Source organism: Leuciscus leuciscus (assembly GCF_965113295.1).
Source record: "Leuciscus leuciscus genome assembly, chromosome: 24".
Classification (NCBI taxonomy): domain Eukaryota; kingdom Metazoa; phylum Chordata; class Actinopteri; order Cypriniformes; family Leuciscidae; genus Leuciscus; species Leuciscus leuciscus.
Genome location: NC_138723.1, coordinates 21,964,851 through 21,986,509, shown reverse-complemented (window position 1 = coordinate 21,986,509; position 21,659 = coordinate 21,964,851). Strand labels below are relative to the sequence as shown.

The window sequence follows — 21,659 nt, the reverse complement described above, 5'->3', positions numbered from 1 at the left end:
TACTGATCCCCCCACAGAATGTTTGTGTCATTTTGTTTGCCATTTCTCTATTTTCTGATGACATACATAGGTGGCTTGACCAAGTTACCGCCGTTTTAATATCGAAACAATATCTGTAACTTTGGTATTTCGGAGAGAACTCTGTTTGTTTACCAGGGTGTATTTTTGATATCGTGAACAGAAATGCTTTTTTGTTTTACGTTTTTGAGCGGTTCCGCGCTGCAGCTCTTTGGTTCCGCCTTCAACACGCGCGCACACCGGAAGTTTGGATTTTGTTGTTACACTGGAACAAAATGGCTGCTGTGAGTTTTTTTCATTGAAGGCACTGGAACATTTATTCCGCTTCTTGCTTTGGATTTCCTACCTGTGGTGATGCAACTCGATTGGCAAGTCAGTTTCAATGTTTGTCGCCATTGTCACGTTATGCCCCGCTCTGTCAGGTGGTCGTGTTGTGTGGGTTTGTGCATTTTAAGTGAGCTGTTAGCTGTGGTTAGCCAGTCTGTCGTTTGCTGGAGCTCCAGTGCTGAAGTTTGTCTTCTTCTTCTGGCATAATATTCCTCTGCATTTCATGAATGCATGATATTTACTGCCGTTGCATCCTTTAACACATACTTTGTCATCATCCTGCTGAATTTCACCACATTTGTTTACCAGATGTTGTGATTGCATATAAACACACAGATGCAGAACTGTCTTAATGAGCTGAGTCCATGTCTCATACTTTGTTTATTCGCATTCATACACTTGTCATTGGATGTCTGGGGTTAAGTTCTTAAAGACAACTGTCAGCGGACAGATAAATGCACGCGTGGAGTGTGTTTCTGAACTGTCTCTCTCTGATCTCAGGGCTTGAATGGTGTGTTTGTGGAGGTGACAGTGTTGGTGTAACACAGCATCGCCTCCTGTCACACAGCAACCACGATGGTAAGAACTTCAGATTTGGTTTAATTATGTATTTATAACAGGATTGGATTTTATTTAAAATTATGACATTGATTTGATTATATTTGACATTTTCACTGACTTGTTTGGACAATATGAGAGATTTGCCCTGCCTCTAATGTTATGCATTTTCATTTATCTTTCTTCCACAGCAACAAGTCCTAGAATATGCATTGGATCGGGCTGAGGTATACTTTAAACTTATTTCTGTGTTGTTTTATACTGTACAATTTGGTGTTTATTTTGTATCCATAATATCTGTTCATATGGCAATAATGTATTCTTCTACTCTACTATGACATTGTTATGTCTTGTTTAGTACATTGTTGAAAGTGCTCGTCAGCGACCAGCAAAGAGACGATCGTCCTCGAGCGGAAGGAAATCCTTATATCAGAAACTTTATGAATTGTACATTGAAGAGTGTGAAAAAGAACCAGAGTTGAAGGTAATCTTCACCCGCTATAACACACAAACACATTTATGTTTTACAGTAACTTCAAAACTATCGCGGAATGATATTACAGATTGAATATGTGTGTGTATATAAATAACAAAGTCCTTACTGCCCTCTTTCTGTAGAAACTGAGGAGAAATGTGAATCTACTAGAGAAACTGGTCTCACAGGAGTCAGTCTCATGTCTGGTGGTCAACCTGTACCCTGCCAATGAAGGATATTCGCTTATGCTTAGAGGAAAAAATGGATCTGGTACTGTCTGCTTTTTATTTGTGTATTATGCTTAGCTCATCATGCTGCTTGTTAATAAACCCTTGCTCGAGCTGATGTTTTTATCCCGACCTATAAGATTCAGAAACAATCCGACTTCGCTATGAAGAAGGAGAGTTACTGGAGTACCTGGATGCTGAGGAGCTGCCGCCCATCCTTGTAGACCTTCTAGAAAAATCACAGGTTAATAGCATCACTGAACTATTTTTTTAATGTGTAATTTCTTCATGTATTTTTTTCCTTTTATGCACTTGAAAAATCTGCACTGAAAATGTTTTTGTTAACTTTTTTTTAAAAATTTTTTATATTAATATTTTATTTTCCATTAACATTACCTGCCCTATATAAAGTTCATAACAGTGTTGGTATTGTTAACTAAAACTATTATTAAATAGTTTTCTTAATTAGAATAAAGCTGAAATAATGTAAAATATTGTGTAAACTAAATTAAAATGTTTCAGTTGAAGAACTATAATTACATAAAAATAAGTTAAAGCTTAATAGAAATATTAAGAAAGTCTCTAAACTAATAGAAATGACAAAAAGCACATAACAAATCTTAAAATAAAATAAAAATAAAACACCTGAAAATATGAAAATAAATTCAAACTATAAAAAAAATCCTATTATAGTACATAAATAATGCTAAAATAACACTGGTGCAGAATTGATTCAATGTGTAATTAGCCTACATTATTACATGCAGTGTTACTGATCCATAAACCAGTGGCTTAGTTTTGTTTTTCTGCTTTTGTTCTGTCAGGTGAACATATTCCACTGTGGCTGTGTCATAGCTGAGGTCAGGGACTACAGACAGTCTGGAAATGCAAAGATGCCCTCCTACCAGAGCCGGCACATCCTGCTGAGACCCACTATGCAGGTCAGTAACAGTCCTGATCCATGACCAGCAGTCTCTGAGAAACTTGAGGTGAGTATTTTTACTAAGCTGTGTCTCTTCTCTTCACCAGACCCTGATCTGTGACGTTCATGCTATGACAAGTGACCACCACAAGTGGACGCAGGTGACGCGACTGCATAGAGCATTAAAAGTGACAGATTCACAGCTCAGTTTGGAGGAGGCATCAATTCTCATGTGTTTTGAATGTGTTTATAGGATGATAAACTTCAGCTGGAGAGTCAGTTGATTCTGGCTACAGCAGAGCCTCTGTGTCTGGACCCTTCCATCTCTGTCAGCTGCGCTACCAACCGGCTGCTCTACAACAAACAGAAGATGAACACACGATCCATGAAACGGTGATGCAGCTTTACATTCAAATGCGTTCTGCTTTTTGTATACTATACTGTTCAAAAAGTTTTTTAAAGTCTCCTGTTCTCACCAGGGGTGCATTCATATTTGAGTATATTTTAAAATGTAATTTATTCCTGTGATGGCAAAGCTGAATTTTTAGCATCATTACTTGCTATCACTGTCACATAGATATCATTCTAATATGCTGATTTGGTGCTCAAGAAACATTTCTTATTATCAATGTTGAAAACTGCTTTAAATTTTTGTTGAAACCACAATAAAAAATTTAGGATTCTTTAATGAATATAAAGTTCAAAAGAACAGCATTTGAAATAGAAATCTATTTGAAAATTTTTACTGTCACTTTTGATTTAATTTAATGCGTCCTTGTTAAATAAAAGTAGCAATTTCTTAAAAAAAAAAAATTCCCAGACTTTTGAATGGGAGTGTAGTGCTGTTCAGTGTACAGCATGATAGTTAATAACTGCATTTTGCACATACCCACAGAGCTTATGTAGAAGTGCACAGAGTAGATCTTTTATTGTGTGTTTGTGGTTAGTCACCACCTGTGAACTTGAAAACCCACTGCTGTTATGATCTCTCATTGTACTGTTCAGACTTAAAGGAATGTGAGTTTTTTTTTTTCACCAACATGCGCTTTTGTCCTCGCTCTGTGGAACCAACAGAAACAGTAAAGCTGAAGTTCTTTTAGCTGCTCGAGTTGAGTGCGAGAACCCGACGCGAATCCGTCCCTCTGTACTGACGAGCTAAATAAGAGGGGCATTTCATGTGGTTTTACCAAAGTTAAAGGCTTCAGAATGTTGTATTTGGTACAAAGAGATCCTGAAAGCTTAAAAGCAAAATATCAAATCTGTCATATGTCAGTTATGCATCATTCCATGCTAATGGAAGTCATGTTTCTCTCCTCCTCAGGTGTTTTAGGAGGCATTCACGAGCAGCTCTGAACAGACAGCAGGAGATGATGAGCCACTGTCCCGCGCTGCCACAGCTCCGACTCCTGGACTACCTGCAGAGGAGGAAAGAGAGGAAACCTGCTCCCTCCATAGACCTGAAGATCTCCAAAGCTGGGAATGTGAGTCAAAGACGCAGACGTGTTTTCATTTCTGTGCTGATTTTGGGGAAATTAATTATAACCTGGTAAAATATGTGCACTTCTGTTCAAAAGTTTTAGGTCTGTTACAATTGTTTAACCCCTTAAACCCTAAGCGTCCCGCCGGCGGGACGCCACCCCATGAAAAATATTCATAATCAAATTACTAAGCAACCACTGAATGGAACAACACAAAATAGGTATCATTTTAAAGCTTAGAATCTCAGCTTTTTAATGCATCTAATTACTTCGATCAACTTCTAATGATTGCAGAGTTATTCCACTAAATACGAGTGTACCCGCCGCAGGCGCCACCTAGCTGCAAAATTAATAATCATAATTTTTTTTCAAAAATATTACCTGGATCAACTTAAAATAGATGTCATTTGAAAGCTTAGAGTCTGAAATTTACAATGAATGTAGCCAATTTGATAAACTCCAATGTAGTGCTGAGTTATTTGCTGATAAATAGAAAAAAAATGTTTTCATAATTTATAAACTACTTTTTTGTACCACATACTGCAATATGTCAAAAACATCATACAGCTCAGATAGTCCTGTGTCATATGTCATTTGAAAGGTCTCAATGAGTAGAATACAACAAGCATAATTGTTCCAGGGTTTTTAATAAACTTGAGCAAGGTTTTTGTAAAATAACCCCTTAAGAGACCCATGTGTAAACCATATATGGATGCTGCATTTTAGACACATTTCCGCTTGTAACTTCATGAAACATGCTCCAATTGTGGAAAATGACACATCATTATTTACAGCAGATGCTTACAATTAAAAAGAGTCCAAACTCAACATAATCCATCACTCAGAACTAAAGATATTCCTCATGGAGTTCTAAACCACAAAAAATCCACTGATTCACGTAGCCTAGCAAGGTAGCTTAGACTTGGCCTTTTTACTCGTATCTTCATGAAACATTCGCCGATCATGAAAAATTATACATCGTTATTTACAGCAGGAGCTCACGATTACAAAGAGCCCAAACTTAATATATTCCATCAATCAGATCTAAAGATATTTCCTCATGGCGTTCTAAAACAAAAAATACCTCAGACGCGCCTATCCTAGTATATACTCATGAAGCACTCGCGTTTGGTTTTCACTTATAACTTCACAAAGCATGCACAGATCGTAGAAAAATGCACATCATTATTTTCAGCAGACTCTCACGATTAAAAAGAGCCCAAACTCAGCAAAATCCATCACTCAGATCTAAAGATATTCCTCGTGGGAGTTGTAACACACGAACCACCACCGGCGCGCATAGACCGTTTATTATAGATGTAGCACTTGTCGCGTTTTAACTCATAACTCAATGAAGCATGCATCAATTGTGGAAAATGGCACATCATTATTTACAGCAGATTGTTAAGATTAAAAAGAGCCCAAACTCGCCATAATCCATCACTCAGATCTAAATATATTCCTTATGGCGTTCTAACACAAAAAATTCCACAGGCGGATCTATGAAGTAGCAATAGCAGTGATGCGATGTTGTTTTGATGTGACGTTTCAGCTCATAACTCAATGAAACATGCATGGATTGTGAAAAATCACACATCTTTATTGACAGCAGATTCTCACGATTACAAAGAGCCCAAACACAACATAATCCATTGCTTTGATCACGAGATATTCCTCACGAAGTGATGCATACTTGGCTAAAAAACAAGTCTCTCATCCTCCCGGGGTGCAAAGTGTTTTCCAGTTTTCCCGGAACCATCCGTGCTCGATTTCAAACGTGGAATAACACAAAATATGTATCATATTAAAGCTTAGAATCTCAGCTTTTTAATGCATCCAACCACTTCGATCAACTCTGAACGAGTGCTGACTAGTCTCTCTCAACCGTAGTGTACCGCCCGCAGACGCCCCACAGACGCCACCTAGCTGCGAAAATATTAATTATCATATTTTTCCAAAATATTGCCTTGATTCAAACAAAATTGGTGTCATTTGAAAGCTTAGAGTCTGAACTTTACAGTGAATGTAGCCAATTCGAAAAACTCCTAAGTACTGCTGAGTTATTTGTTGATAAATAGAATATTTTTTTTCATAATCTATAAAATAGTTTTTTGTACTATGTACTGCAATGTGTCAAAAACATCATACATCTCATGAAACATTCAAAAATCATTGAAAATTGCACTTAATTTTTTACAGCATATTAATACAATTCAAATGAGCCCAAAATGTACTTAATCTATTGCTTTTATGACAAGATTTTCTTCATGGTGAAACAATTTTAAAAATGCCCATGAGGGGGCGTCAAGGTCTCAACAAAAAGGCTATCTTGGTTCCAAATGCTATAACTTTTGATTGCTTTATCCAATCACCACAAAATTTTATCGAGATGCAGCTCATATGTAGAGGGACTTCCCCAAAAAAGAATTTTCCTTCTACCTTATTTCCTTCCTGAGTTATTCCATGTCAAATAAGAAAGATATGCATTATCATAATAAAAATTATATATATTTTTTGTCTTTTATCAGCAGTTTCTCGGCAGGAGAATGTCCAAATGTAATGTAATGTATATTTTCAAAAAATTTGAAAAGTGTTCTTTCAAACGATACCTACCTTTAGAATCTCCTTGCTATAGTTTTGAAGTTATGAGTCTTTAGTTTTGTGTATGTCACTAAGAAAACTCATTTTTTTATTGCCTTCCAAATGTGTGAGGACTTAACAAAAAGGCTCCCTTTGTTCCAAGTGCTGTAACTTTGGATTACTTTATGCTATCATCATAAAATAACGATCCAGACGCAGACCACACATAGGGGAACATCACAAAAAAAGAATTATTTTGCCACCGTATTTCCTTCCTGAATTATTGCATTTCAAATAAGAAAGATATCTAAATTATTAAAAAATAATATTAATATTTTTGTCTTTTATCAGCATTTTCTCAGCATTAGATTGTCCAAAAGTAATACAAATTTATATTTTCTAAAAATATAAAAAGTTTCCTAACAAATGATATCTACCTTTTGACTCTCCTCTCTATAGTTTTGAAGTTATGAGTCTTTACTTTTTTGTGTGTCACTCAGACAAAAAACTCCAAAAATGGCCTCAGTGTTTAAGGGGTTAAAAAGACTTTTATTTAGCAAGGATGCATTAAATTGATCAAAAGTGACAGTAAATATGTTTATTATGTTACAAAATAACACTTCGGTAACACTTTACAATAAGGTTCCTTTATTAAACATTAGTTAATGTATTAACTAACATGAACTAACAATGAGCAATACATTTATTACTGTTTTTGTTCATCTTTGTTAATGTTAGTTAATAAAAATAAAGCTGTTCATGTTAGTTCACAGTGCATTAACTAATGTTAACAAGATTTTAATAAAGTATTAGTAAATGTTGAAATTAACATTAACAAAGATGAACAAATGCTGTATAAGTGCAGTTCATTATTAGTTAATGTTATCTAATGTAGTTAACTAATGAACCTTATTGTAAAGTGTTACCAATATTTCTATTTCAGATAAATGCTGTTATTTCAAACTTTCGTTAAAAAATCCGGACTTTTTTCTCGCAGAAATATTAAGCAAGAAATGAATAACTAGAAATGTTTCTTGAATACCAAATCAGCATATTAGAATAATTTCTGAAGGATCATGTGACACTGAAGACTGGAATAATGATGCTGAAAATTCAGCTTTGCCATTACATGAATAAATTACATTTTATAATTATTTTAAATGAATGAACAGCTATTTTAAATTGTAATCATATTTCACAGTATTACTGTATTTTTGATCAAATAAATGCAGCCTTGGTGAGAATTAAGAGACATCTTTCAAAAGTGTTAAAACTAAAAAATTTAAATTAATTAATCAAATGTCCTCTTTAAACAAATACTCAATATTCATTCCGAGTTTTGGTTAGATCTTATCGATCTTTATCACTAGAGTGGGTGTTTTAGGTGTTTAAATCACTCTTGTTTCTCTTGTAGTGTGTGGACATGTGGAAACAGAACAGTTGTCAGCTGTCCGTCCCAGCAGAAATTGACGTGAGTTGCTGTGATGCAGTTAAATGAACATACAGTGTCATCTCTCTTTTCTGAAGGTCCAACAATATTTCATCACAGAAATAACTTGAAATGTATAAATGTCACTGTCTTGTGGCCTTCGGTGTTCTGATGTGGGATGTTTGGAGATTTTGTCCTGTAGCCAAATCTATGAAAATGAGTTTTTCTCTATGCCTTCAGGTAGAGAAATATGCAGTGGCAGAAAACTCAGTCAAAATAGATGACAATCAGCCCACTGTTTGGCCTGCAAAGGTAACAAAATTGTGTGAATATTACATAGTAACAATACTGTACTGTCATGAACCCTGTAAAATGTTGTTTTATCTGTGTGACATGTTGTCTTTGTCTCTGAACAGGACGTGAGGGACGACTACATTTTCGAGTGTGAGATGGGAGGCCAGTCTCAAAGAACAAAAGTCACTATCTTCCAGTCTATGGGCGACCCGCTGGTGTACGGGAAAATCTACAGCGCCAAAGACTCCAAATCAGAGGAGGACGTCACAGACCTACACCTCATTCACCCACCGTAAGAAACAACTGATGACATTTTGGCATTTCACTTACAAGTACTTATTTCACATTATGTTATATATTCAATTTTCTTATATTATACATTACATTTATATGCGACCAATGGGAGATGGGGAAGTGTCCAGGAAAATTACTTTTACTCTCCGTTTTGCTTGCTCACGTACCTGATCTTTTTCTTTCTTTTTTCTGTGATCTGTAGATTCCTCATAGGTTCAAAGACAGACGCTGATCGGTAAGTATGGGAGCTTCATTTTGTTGTTTGGTGTTGTTGGGTTTCTGGTCTTAATAATAATACATTTTATTTTCTATTGCGCCTTTAAAAGTTACATCTCTAAGCGCTTCACAAAAATAAGAAAAATACAACAATATAAAAGAAAAGCATTCATAAAAGAGAAGCACATTCAAATATACAATACACACATAAAATATAATTGATATGTTATTAAAACAATTCCATAATTACATTTACATTTACATTTAGTCATTTAGCAGACGCCCTTATCCAAAGCGACTTACAAATTAGGACTAAGTTCAGCGAGTCATCATAAAGAGGCAAAAGCAACAACAACGCAGGAAGTGCTCAAAATACGAAGTTCAGGTATTATTCAGAGTAGCATAAGCCTGATAAGTGATGTTTCAAAGGGAAAGGATTTTTTTTTTTTTTTGTTTTTTTTTTATTAAAATTTTTTAATTAATTAAATGGTATAGAAAAAATAGTTAGAAGTAATCAAATAAATGCTTTGAGGGTAGATTTAAAAAACACTTAATAGATTCTGCTTGACTATTTCAGAGGGCAGAGAGTTCCATAGTTTTGGAGCAAGTGAAGAGAAAGCCCTATCACCCATTGATCTTAAACGAGTTGGCGGGACAGTTAAAAGACCAGCTTCAGAGGAGCGGAGATCTCGCGTTGGGATGTTGGGGGATTAAGAGTTCTGACAAATATTGAGTTGCCTGACCCCAAAGCCTTATAAATAAGCATGAGAATTTAAAAATCAACACGAAACCTGACAGGGAGCCAGTGTAAGGATTCCTGGTCCTGGTCAGGATTCTAGGATCCTAGTCTTGGTTGTTTTCAGCCACTATGTGAACATTCCTGTGCTGCAGGTTTCTGACGCAGTATAAAGAGGTGTATGAACGGGACGTGAAGTGTCAGGTGAAGATGTTGCACAACTCGCAAGGCCAGCTCTCCCCCACCAGGGAGAACGAGGTGAGACACTTTGCATGATGTATATATCTTACTGTTCCGACTATGGTTTTAATCTGATTTTGATCAGGTTTGTAATCATCTAATGTATTTATTTTGCAATTCATGCTATAGAAAAACAGATATGTGGCAGATATGCTCTTTTTCTGCCTGTCTAAACCAATCCCAAAAGTGATTGATTATAGATTGATGTGCCAGATATAGAAAATGGGTACCAAAACAATTGCATTTGCCTGAAAAAAAGAATCAATGTAAATTTTATGACATCCATACATCATCCAAGATCAGACCAATTTGATGGCTGTTTGTTGTTGATGCAGGCTGATGGTTTCTCAGCGCTGGTCCAGTCTTCGGTTTTAGGAAAGGGTGTCAAACACAGACCTCCTCCTATCAAACTGCCAGCCGGCTCAGCCTGCGCCTCCTCAGGTGAGACAGACTTAATGTATGATGTATGATTATTTTATATGTTCATGTATGTATGTATGTGTATAAATGTTTTAAAACATTTCCCCTGAAAGTTCGAGTTATAATCGTTTGCAAGAGCGTGATTATAAACACGACGGGGCTGTGAAAGCGGACGAGTGAGTAGATGAGTTTACCTGTTTGGCTGATGACGTTTAATGTCCCCGACAACCTCTGTAGTCCCATTTAGCCACTTATAGCAACCACCTTTTAGAAGACAAGTAAAAGCTTTTAAAAATATCTTGAGCATGTTCACCACCGACCTTATTTCAAGCATTCAACCAAAAGCCCATCAAAAATTAAAAAACTTGACTAGAGAATGATGGAACCGGAAGTGCTTAAATGCTAATTCATTTCCAGGGTTTGGCCCACAAAAAATATGTCATCCCTGGCGCCCCTCTATAAAAGACCTTAGTCAGGTTAGACGACATACAGAATTTAACACGGATAAAAACGAAGCTGTGAGGAATAGATTTACAGTCTTTACAATGTCATGCACTGTATAAAGGTTCTGGATCGCGGCATTTTCACAAATCACAACTTTGACAGCTGTCTTATGGAGTTTTTGTCCACTGAAAGTTTTTTTTTTCGCAGAGACATTTCGTCAAGCTGAACAATCGGAATGTTGTTAAAGGGTTACTTAGTTCACCCAAAAATGAAAATTCATAAAACATTTAACATTCATCAACACACATCAGTTATGGTAAATTGAAGCTCAAGCATGATTGTTTGACATGCGAGAACCAATCAGGTTCATTCTAGTGTTATGCAGCATGTTGGAGCTTTCACAAGAACCAGTATATAGATTGATGAAAGTCAGGTCAGGTCTTGGTCTCATTCCCTTCTTTCTGTCTGTCACAATGTGTTTTTGTCTCTCCACTTTAAAAAGTGTACCAACAAACACTCCGTCCTGTTGTCTAGGAAACCTGTACAGTACACAGGCCTCCAGCGGCCATCTCAAGTGCCCGACTCCTCCACCCTCGAAGAATCAGTCGCTCTCCCGGAAACACTCCATGGAGCTTAGCCTGCTGTCCCCTGCTGCTCTCTCGCCCATGCAGAGTGAGTAACTGAGTATCTCTCCATCCACAACCACAAAGCTGTTACTGACCAGGGCTGCATGATATATCCAAATAAAATCGATATGGCAATATGGCTTAGTGCGATTGTCAAATTGTAAAGTAAAATAAAATGAGTTATTCACATTTTTATTTTATAGTACAATAGTGTTATTACAATATATATTTTTTAGTTTGCTTCAGATTTTTATTTAATAATAATCACACACAAAAAATCATAATTATAATTATATAGTCCTATTAAATTGGGTGAGAATGTGGACCAAGTAGAAAGACTAAAATATTATTTACTCCAATAATCTTTGTTTTATTTAGCTTTTTGTATAAAAACTTTTTGTCACAGTGAAGCTTTTCCTAAATCACTCTGGCCAAAAATGGATTTTGCCATTAAAAACTCTTTTGAGTTAAAAGTAATTTTTAAGCTTAAAAAAGAAAAGAAAAGAAAATATGCAGAAAACAATTAAATTACCCTACTTCACTCTAAAATGATTAATTCTTTCCAAATTTTGCCATTTAAGCCATCTGGTGAAAATTCGTAGCCTGTATTTTTTTTTTTATACATGCATTTCTACCACTGCTTGCTGATGCGTCACTTGCTAGCCATATATTTGTTTATGAATTTTTCAACCCTCTTTTTCCTCTGATTGTCATCCATAGGATCAGGTACTCCCAAGCCCGCTACACCCACACCCACCAACACGCCGTGTTCTACGCCACACCCCGCCGACGTTCAGGGTGTCACGCCCTCATTAACGCCCACCCCTCAGGACCCCACCCTCCCACAGCAACCTACCCTGCTGACTCCCTTCACCCAGCAGCAGATGGCCCTGCCCGTCATGACTATTCCCCTGCCCACGTCCAGCACCACATCTTCACAGGTCATGACCAACCCTGCAGGGCTGAACTTCATCAATGTGGTGGGCCCAGTTTGGTAAGTGACACGAAAAAATTGTTTTATTTGACTAAAGCCGGGTGTACACTGTATGATTTCATCCACAATTTGGCCGTCTGAGAATAAAATATTCCTCTGATCCTAGGCTAAAATCTGTAGTCTTTGATCGCTAGTTTGACATGTTTGCCGACAGCCGATTGATGACCATTGCGATCAAATTTGACCTCTGATGAAATTCTGCCAGTGTCAGAAGATTTGACGCACAGTCCCGCAGTGAATTTTCTATGAAAAGGTCAAATCAAATACCAATAGGAGCGCAGAATCTAATGACGCAATTAGTGCGACAACAACAAACCACCACTTGATGCACACACATAGTGTTTGTTTTCTTATTCTTCTATTCTTCTTCTTTTTCTATTATTCTTCTTCTATTTTTCTTTTAAAGACAAGCCATGACCAACATAGAGATTGTTATTCGCCGCTAGCCACCATTTACATCACGCATGCAGCTCAGTCACCGAACGTGTCATGGTTTGATGATGTAAAACTCCAAATGAGTTTTCGTGCGTTTGTCCATTTTTGACTGTCTGTTTGACTGCCCGACATTGACGACAGAGATCCTACTGAGGGACATGGCTTACAGCAGGGATCATGTTCATACAGTCTGACAAGCAACAATTGTAAAGTGACTATATTCACCCGGCTGAATCTCTCTTACACACAGCAGTCCACAGACCCTGATGAGCGGTTCTAACCCGATGCTGGGTTGTAGTCCTGGGACCCTGGCGTCTGGTATACCCCTGAGTGGACTTCTGCCCTCTGGTGGTCTCATGTCTGGAGCTCTGCCTTCCATGCAGCCTGCAGCTCCAGCAGGTGAACGTCTCCGTCATTTGCTCCCTGCATGGTCAGATGTTCATCAGTGACTTTTACAAGTTATCCGTCACTATTGTGAAGATTAAAATGTAGGGGTGTAACGATACTCTCATGTCACGAATCGATACATCTCATGATACAATAAGGCTATTATAAAAAAAAAAGGTTAACAAGAAAATGTACTGTTTGATTAAAATGCTTAAACCCAATGCACAGGACAATGGTGACACCAGAATAAAAAATAATCATGATTCTGAAGCTGAAAATACAGAATTATTTTAGCTGAATATGCTTGCACTGTCACTGGCTAGATATATTTAAAATAATGTATTTACTGGTAACATGATACATTTGGCATTATCAGGACACAAATATTCCCCCCATTGCATTATTATACATTATATTCAACATTATAATGTAGTACTGACTCTAAAACTCTGACAACTCACACAGTCATTTTTATTTTTGGTGAACAATACATATTGTCACTATCCACGATAAATATTGTTGCATTTTTGTATTGTGATATATTGTGACACCCCTATTAAAATGTTCATGTTGTCCCAGCAGGCGGGCCTTTTGGCCTGAACAACAGCCCGGGACTGCGACCGCTCAACCTTCTTCAGGTGAGGGCGCTTTTCCTGTAATGTAATGGGTTTTGTGGAGATGATTCTCTCATTATTTTTGTGTTTCGCTTTCTTTCAGCTCCCTACGGGACCTCTGATTTTTAACTCTCTACAGCAGCAGCAGTTGTCTCAGTTCTCCCCTCAACAGCAGAGCAGCCAGTCGGCCACATCCAGCCCCCAGCAGCAGGGGGAGTCTGTGAGTTAGACACAGTGTCCGTCATTTTACACCGCTTTCCTTATTCTAGTAATCTTGCGATGCGGAGGATTAACTAATAGAGTGAAAATCTGAATAGTAATTCAGTTGTCCTCTTTGCATCAGGCTGACCCGGGTCTGACGACAGAACAGGGACTGACCGCACAACAGACGGCAGTCATCAATCTTACCGGAGTGGGGGGATTCATGTCCCCTCAGGCAGCAGGTACAGACTCATGCACCGGATACATGCATTTCATTTCTCTGCTACTCCTCTTACTGTTATTCAAGTACATCTCTAGTCCAGATATCTCTAACAGACACTAACACAGCGAGTAGACATACTAATGAATTCAGATTTTGTAGTGTGTCATACTAATCTCAACGTAGATCAGTCGAAGTTAATTTACTATTTTTTTTACTATTTGGTTTGTCATTTGATTAACATGATGGTGGATGCCACTTTTCCTTTTTGCTACATTCTACCTTTTATTTCCTGTTACCTCCCTCCCCACCCTATTCTTTCTCTCTCCCCTCCTCCTCCTCCTCCTCCACCCCACCCCTCTGTCCGTGGTAGTGCTGTCCCAGCTGGGTTGTGGTCTGGAGGGGTCCGGGCCCAGCCTACCATCCCCGAGGCTCCAGCAACAGCACCAGCCACAGATCCAAGTAATGCAGCAACTTTGACCTCATCCACCCATAGACATGTATATATCAGACTGACCTTTGACCTCTTGACATGAATTCAAAAGCGACCCTATTTACTTTCTTAAAACACCTTTCTGGTCTTATTGTGCATGATTTGTCAATTCATTTTATTCCAACGTCATCAAATTATAATAACTTGCTCCAGCTCTGAAACACCTTCTGGCTGACATCACTTACGCACATTGTACGCACCTACTTTTTATAAACCAATCAGTTCTCAATAGATTAAATAAGGTGCCGCCCTACTTTTTTCCCCAGGTTGAAATACGTTACATTACACAATTATAAAACGTATAATTATCACCCTAAAATATCTAAAGGTTGAAAAAAATTCACTTTTTTTTTTTTTAATGGTTTTTTTCTTTTTTCACAAAAGTTTGGGGTCTGTAATTTGGTTTTTGAAAGAAGTCTCTTCTCACCAAGGCTGCATTTATTTGATCAAAAATACAGTAAAAACTAATATTGTGAAATATTATTACAATTTAAAATAACTATTTTCTATTCTAATATAAATTCAAATGTAATTTATTCCTGTGATGGCAAAGCTGAATTTTCAGCATCATTACTCCAGTCTTCAGTGTCACATGATCCTTCAGAAATCATTCTAATATAATGATTTGGTGCTCAAGAAACATTTCTTATTATTATCATCAATGGTTTCCACAAAAACATGAAGTATCACTCTCATTTTTTACATAAACATGATTTTCTATCAATGTGTCTTCACCCTCACTTTTGATCAATTTATTTGTCCTTGCCGTGTTAATTAATTTATTTTTATTTTTTAATCTCTTACTGACCCCAAACTTTTCAAAAGTGGTGTGTACAATATAGCGACATCTAAGGACAGAATCACAATTTAACATCTTTTTTTTTTTTTTACATTGAGTTCAAAGGTCTGGTGCAAGACTGTGGATCAGTCTGTTATATGATGTCTATGCATTCATTCTTTAGATTAAATGCTCAAGTCTACACAGCTAAACACTGTTTATCACATCAATAGTTTCTTTCCTGGCAACTTCTGACCAATGTGTAAAGCTTGCCGTGTTTGAGTAACCATTCTTGTCTAAGCCTTTACCAACATCTTTGCATATAATGTTGAGCTTGTGGCATATCTCTTAACAGCAGCTTGAAGCATGTTTTTATAGCAATTGAGATATATTTCAAAACTTCATAAATGTCTTATTTAGAAGGATTCATCAGATTTCATGTTTCATTGATAAGCATGACTAATTTGTGTTGTGCTTGTGTTATCCATCACACACATCTGACCAGTAACAGCCGAACCCTTGCATTAGTCCAAGCTGAGATGCGAGTTGAAGTTGCTGTCTTACTGACACCAAACAAGAGTGTGTGTGTGTGTGTGTAATACAGCATAGCTGACAAAACAACAGCTGCATTGCACTTTTACATTTATCGCCTTCCTTTTCACTACTGCTTGATCCTTTCCTGTTCTTCACAGTTTGTCGTTCCCATTATTTCCCCATTGAATATAGCATTCCTCCCTCTTTCTACCTCACCCAGCTTCTGCAAACACTTCGATGTCTGTCCAGCGTGTTGCTTCCATTTTCACTGCGGTTTTAAAGAATGGTGGTTTCCCTTCAGCAGCTCTGCTTTAGTTGAAACTCTTCCATTATCTGAGCCAACGGGAGGGGCGACGCAAACATGTTAAGCATGTAATATTGTATACAATGTACATTACTAGCTAAAGGGATTTTCTAAATTGTAGATCGGATTGCAAGATATTAGAACCATATCAGTTATCAGATGATGGTAGAGATGTTTTATCAGAATCTGTCAATATTGGATATTTGCTAGTGCATGCTCATTTCCCATTAGATTCATCCATCTTTAAAAACATGACTAATTTAGTTACACTGTTAAATGTCATCTTTAGCAGATCTCAAAATTAACTTTTTTTTTTTTTTTTACACTGTACATTTATAATGATGTGATGCTTAAATTCACTTGTTGCATTTAATATGATTTAAGTTGATAGTGTTTTATTTTTTCATTTTAGACCTAATAGAATTTCTGTCTTTCGCCATTTGTCTGTTATCACTACAGAACTTGAAGTTTATCGACTAGATTTTTAATATTGGTGCATCCCAAATTTTACAATAATAGTAAGGGCATTAACTCATCTTTTTAAAAGAAAATTCACATGCAAGCACAATATACACTACTGTTTAAAAGTTTAAGGTGAGATTTTTGTAAATGTTTTATTCTCTTATTCTCACGAAGGCTGCATTTATTTGATAAAAACACAGTAAGAACAGTAGTATTGTGAAACAACATTATTCTTATTTTTACTGTTTTTCTTATTTTAAAATGTTATTTATTCTTGTGATGCAAAGCTGAATTTTCAGCATCTTTTCTCCAGCCTTCAGTGTCACATGATCCTTCAAAAATCATTCTAATATGATGATTTGCTTTTTTTTTTATCAATATTCAAAACAGTCATGATGCTTAATATTTTTATGGAAACTGTGACATTTGTTTCAGGATTATTTGAATATGAAGTTCAAATGAATAGCATTTATTTGCAATATATATATTTTTGTAACATTTCTGAACTTTCTGAATAAAAGTATTAATTCCTTTCAAGAAAAAACAAACATTTGAACAGTAGTGTATGGCTCTTTAAAACAATTAAATAATTATTTAATATTTGATTAAAAAATTTAGAGGGTGTTTTAAATAAAATTTACTATTTAGAGGGTGTCAGTTTGATGATCGTCATAACGTTGAACTCCTTGGCTACATGTAGGAAATGCTTCTGAGACACAGCTGCTGTGAGAGGAGACTCTTGGTGCGTTTTTAACGGCACAAATTCATTATCCGTTACTTTCCCTTTCGCACAGTTGCAATTCTTGCAGCACCAAATGCAACAGCAGCAAATGGGTATGGCAGTGGGGGCGGCGGCACAGTCGGCGCTGCCACGGCAACATTCCGTCAACCAGCCAAGAAGTAAGAGGAAACGCAGCACGCCACAGCCCCTCCCCAAATCATGACCTCCGGCCCCGTCCACTAACCCACCGTGAGGACGTCAACATGCGCCACTGTGCTTGATCCACAGGATTTTATGGACTGACTGGCTCAACCGGACTAAAGTAAAAAAACAAAAAAACATTCATAGGGGTGCAGGAGTTACCCACCTGACCTCAGGCCAGAGGACTATTCGTGTTACATCGAGGACATTTAGTGCAGGGGACCTTAGAGTATTACCATATTTTTTAAAGAAATACAAGACATGAAATGAGACAATTCTTCTTGTAGGGTTCCCTACGGCATGCTGTCTTTATTCTCCTTCCAAATGGCCCTTTCAACGAGAGCCTGTCCGGCTCGAGAGGGTGGACCCTACGCACACTAATAAGGGCCGTACAGATGTGCCTCAATCACCTGTTGCTCAACTTTACCATTATGAGAAAACCTTCTCTCTACTGCTGGATGTCAGAATGATGGGCTGCCTTGTCCCAGCATGCAATTATGTGCGGTTTTTATATGGCACATTTTAAAATGGCATTTTGTTATACTGAGGGGGGGAGTTGATGTATATTCTTATGGAGAAAAAAAAATCTAAACCATGTGAGTGGATGACATTTCTGAACACTGAGGCAGAATTTTTGTAAATGATCTTTGTCGGCAGTTTTATTGTGATAAAAAAAGAAAGTATATATTGACAGTGAAAAATACAACTTTTAGATAAAAATGTCACGACTGTGTGTGTTTATTTCGTCGTCTTCATGCTCCCAATGACTTTGTCCACTAGTTTGCTGATCTCTTTGTTTCTCGTTATGGCTCGATTGATGCAGTGTTGTAGTTTCTCACCGGATAACGACGTCCCACCTAAAGCAAAGCATTTATATTTGTTTTTAAATCTACAAATAATATTCAACCAAATCTACAGACCACAAAAATTAACTCTGGCGATACTCATCTACAATCTTGACACCTTTGACAAAGTGACACTTTGGATCCAAAATAGGTCATTTATGATCCATTTGATGATTTTGTTTTATATTGATATGAGAATCGTTTATAAAAAAAAAAATTGTCAACAAAAGAGAAGCTTTGAGGTCTTCTGCAATTTTTCTGCCAAAATAAAAGCTCTATGGTTTGGTGTTTGAAAGCAAAGAAATTAAGACATTAATTAAATAAAATTCTATTATTATTAATTACTCATTATTTTACAGTACAATAGCATTTCATTTATATTAATGCATTTGGCAGACACTTTTATCCAAAGCTAAATATAGTATAATTTGACTAAATATAGTCAAGGGGGAGTTTTTCCTTATAACTTAATGCTAAAATTGCTGCTATGCTCTCTCTTTGTCATATGGAAGCTTGTTTCCCTGATGGAATAGTTTTTTTTATCTTGTAATTTTTTATATCTCGCAATTCCGAATTTTATCACATTTCTGACTTTGATGCGATCTAGCAATCCAAGATTATCCCCGTGTTTTATCTCTCGCGATCCTGATTTTATTTTTTAGCAAATCCAAGATTCACACAAATCTAACATTATTCTTGCAATTCTGACTTTATTTCTAGCAACCCAAGATTCTCAAAATTCCAACTTTATCTCCCAATTCCGTTTAAATATCTAGTAATTCTGATCTAGCAACCCAAAATTCTCATATTCGAACTTTTTTTCTTGAAATTCCGTGTTTATATCTTGCAATTCCGAGATTCTTACAATTCTAAATTTTTTCTCACAATTCTGACTTTATTTCTAGCAATTCCAAGATTATCTTAATTCAGATTTTTTCCTCGCAATTCCGAGTTTAGATAGATAATCTCAGAATTGTAAGATATAAACTCACAATTGCAAGTTATAAAGTACGAATTGTGAGAGATGAACTCACAATTCTGCGAATAAAAGCCTAAATTGTGAGATAAACTCACAATTGCAGGAAAAAGTCAGATTTGTGAGATAGTCACATTTACCTTTTTTTTATTCCATGGTGGAAACAAGCTTCCATAATGTTGCCTTTTTCACCCCAATGATATTGCATCCCTGATGCTGTAAATAACCTGCAGTTTTGTGTCAAATGTCTTGATGTTCACCTGGTTTGTGGACGGCACAGAGTTGATCCTCCTCGTCTGTTACCACAGTCATTAATGCTGTAGACAAGCTTTCCTCTTCCGCTGTGGGGTCGACGATGATGATGGAACTGCGAAAGGAGGAAATGGAAAAAGTGTCTGTGAACTCATTCTTGTCATTTCTAAAGAATTTTATATTGATCTGAGACCAGTGTTCTCGTTTTTAATGATTATTAAGTTAATTTGGCTAAACTAAATAGCGTGTTGTGTAATAGAGAAATATGTTAATTACTCATCAAATACTGCAAACGATGAGCCAACTGGGTGCCGGCTGATCTTCAAGTGTCTCTTCTTCTGGATGTCAACTTCTGCTAAGTCTGTCTCTTTGTTTACAGTGACTTCAGGAAGTTGGGCTGAGAAATTGGAAATGTGTTTATTAGTCATCATAACAGCAGGAGGATGTTATATTCAGATGAAGTGCTCACCGTTCTTTAAAGCTGCCAGCAAAACTATGATGCAGGCGTCAAGTAAGTTCCCATCATAATCCAAACACATAATATCACAGTACAGCACCCAACAAAGCTAGAAAATAAGTGATAAATGAAATGCAAGGATTTTTAAATGAGCAATGTTATGGTATTTTTAGAGTATATTTATTAAAGATTCTAGTATTAACATTATATTTATATCTTACCTTAGCTTTTTCAATGCACAATTCCTCCATATTTATTAAATCTGAACTGCAGAGCAGAAGAGAAGAGAATAAACAAGAATTAAGTAATAATAATAATGATAATGTTTTGCTTGACCAACATTATTTGCAGGCTTGCTAAAATTTATAAGAAATACATTTTGCCTCTTTTTTTGACAACCAATCACGTTGCTTTAACCCACAAAGAAATGTTTTTCTTGAGTTATACCTCTCAATGACATCTGCGATAAATTGGCTGGCTGCCTGAGCCTGTTCTCCTGGTGGTCCGGGTCTGAATCTAGACGAGCACAGTGGAGGCAGATCTACATTTGGGACTTGGAGACCAAAGAGGAACTTCATTCAAAATTTCATTCAACACCCCAATGTATAACATTTGTCAGTTACCCAGTTATAGCCTAATTACATTTACCTATATATCCTTTATTTGGAGCATCAGAGGGTGGTGTAGTTAATTCCTGCGAGAAAAAATGCTGTAACTTCTTTATCCACCACAGTATCATAGCTTTTCGGAAAATAAAAATGATTCTTACAGCTTTTATCCCACAGATTACTGTGGTGTTTCCAATTTTCACCATTGCTGATCCATCGGCTGTAGATATGGAGCCTGGAAAGACACGTTTACCCAATTATATCTAATGACACCTCTTTACTTCTAAAGCATTGAAAATTATTCTGAACATTTTAATGTTATTTTATAATATGCATCTAATACTTACTAATATTTAAGGTTGTGGGTCTAAACTCTCCCAATTCTCTTCCATCTGGACGACAGTTTTCTTTCTGTTGAATATTAGATTAAGATAATTGGTTATTAGATCAACATTATTAACTGTGTTATAACACTGATTCAACTTCATAGCTGATAGAAATCAAAACGTTGATTAACTCACCAAAAAGCTCCTGTGATATTCAAGAGGCTCTGCGGTTCTAAAACAAAAAAACACACACTCAATATTTACGTTAAATACAGCGAAATCACAATCTCACTGTCCTGAAAAGCTCAAGTATATTAAATAATTATTAGTTATTCAGATAAAATCTACATAAGTAATTCACGCTGTATTGTAATTGACTTACTTGAAACCAGCCGCCATGATGTTTAGAGGCACCACGTGAAAACCTGCAGTGACGTAAAGAGTTGAATCTCCCGTCCTCCGCTCCAGTGGGGGGCGCTAGTGCTGTTTTCAATCCGCCGCTCTGCGCGTTCTTCGCCCGCTGTGAACGTGATGATGATGGTTGTGATGATGTGGTTTGTCAGGACG

General features: G+C 36.7%; 2 protein-coding genes across 5 annotated transcripts; one reads left to right on the top strand and one right to left on the bottom strand.

Moving 5' to 3' along the window:
- The first annotated feature begins 240 nt into the window (after positions 1-240).
- supt20 (SPT20 homolog, SAGA complex component) lies at positions 241-18,348 on the top strand. 4 transcript variants are annotated; one of them, XM_082158308.1, is made up of 24 exons: positions 241-390; positions 847-924; positions 1,095-1,130; positions 1,262-1,387; positions 1,522-1,648; positions 1,746-1,849; positions 2,430-2,546; positions 2,635-2,688; positions 2,781-2,920; positions 3,849-4,008; positions 8,000-8,056; positions 8,255-8,326; positions 8,431-8,600; positions 8,805-8,837; positions 9,710-9,812; positions 10,130-10,235; positions 11,193-11,330; positions 12,005-12,278; positions 12,964-13,112; positions 13,683-13,738; positions 13,818-13,934; positions 14,058-14,157; positions 14,509-14,597; positions 17,501-18,348. In XM_082158308.1, exons 2-24 carry the CDS (start codon positions 922-924, stop codon positions 17,648-17,650), a joined length of 2,481 nt encoding a protein of 826 aa, XP_082014434.1. In that variant the 5' UTR covers positions 241-390; positions 847-921; the 3' UTR covers positions 17,651-18,348. The 4 variants fall into 4 exon arrangements, with proteins under 4 accessions (XP_082014434.1, XP_082014432.1, XP_082014435.1 ...); XM_082158306.1 differs by having other exon boundaries at positions 13,680-13,738; XM_082158307.1 differs by having other exon boundaries at positions 266-386; positions 13,680-13,738.
- exosc8 (exosome component 8) lies at positions 18,260-21,612 on the bottom strand. The gene is made up of 11 exons (XM_082158314.1): positions 21,475-21,612; positions 21,288-21,324; positions 21,114-21,177; positions 20,928-21,001; positions 20,807-20,852; positions 20,606-20,711; positions 20,380-20,425; positions 20,171-20,267; positions 19,978-20,098; positions 19,710-19,816; positions 18,260-18,485 (listed from the first exon to the last, which is right to left on the bottom strand). The coding sequence occupies exons 1-11, from the start codon at positions 21,489-21,491 to the stop codon at positions 18,367-18,369; spliced, it is 834 nt and encodes a 277-aa protein (XP_082014440.1). The 5' UTR covers positions 21,492-21,612; the 3' UTR covers positions 18,260-18,366.
- Between the last annotated feature and the right edge of the window lie 47 nt (positions 21,613-21,659).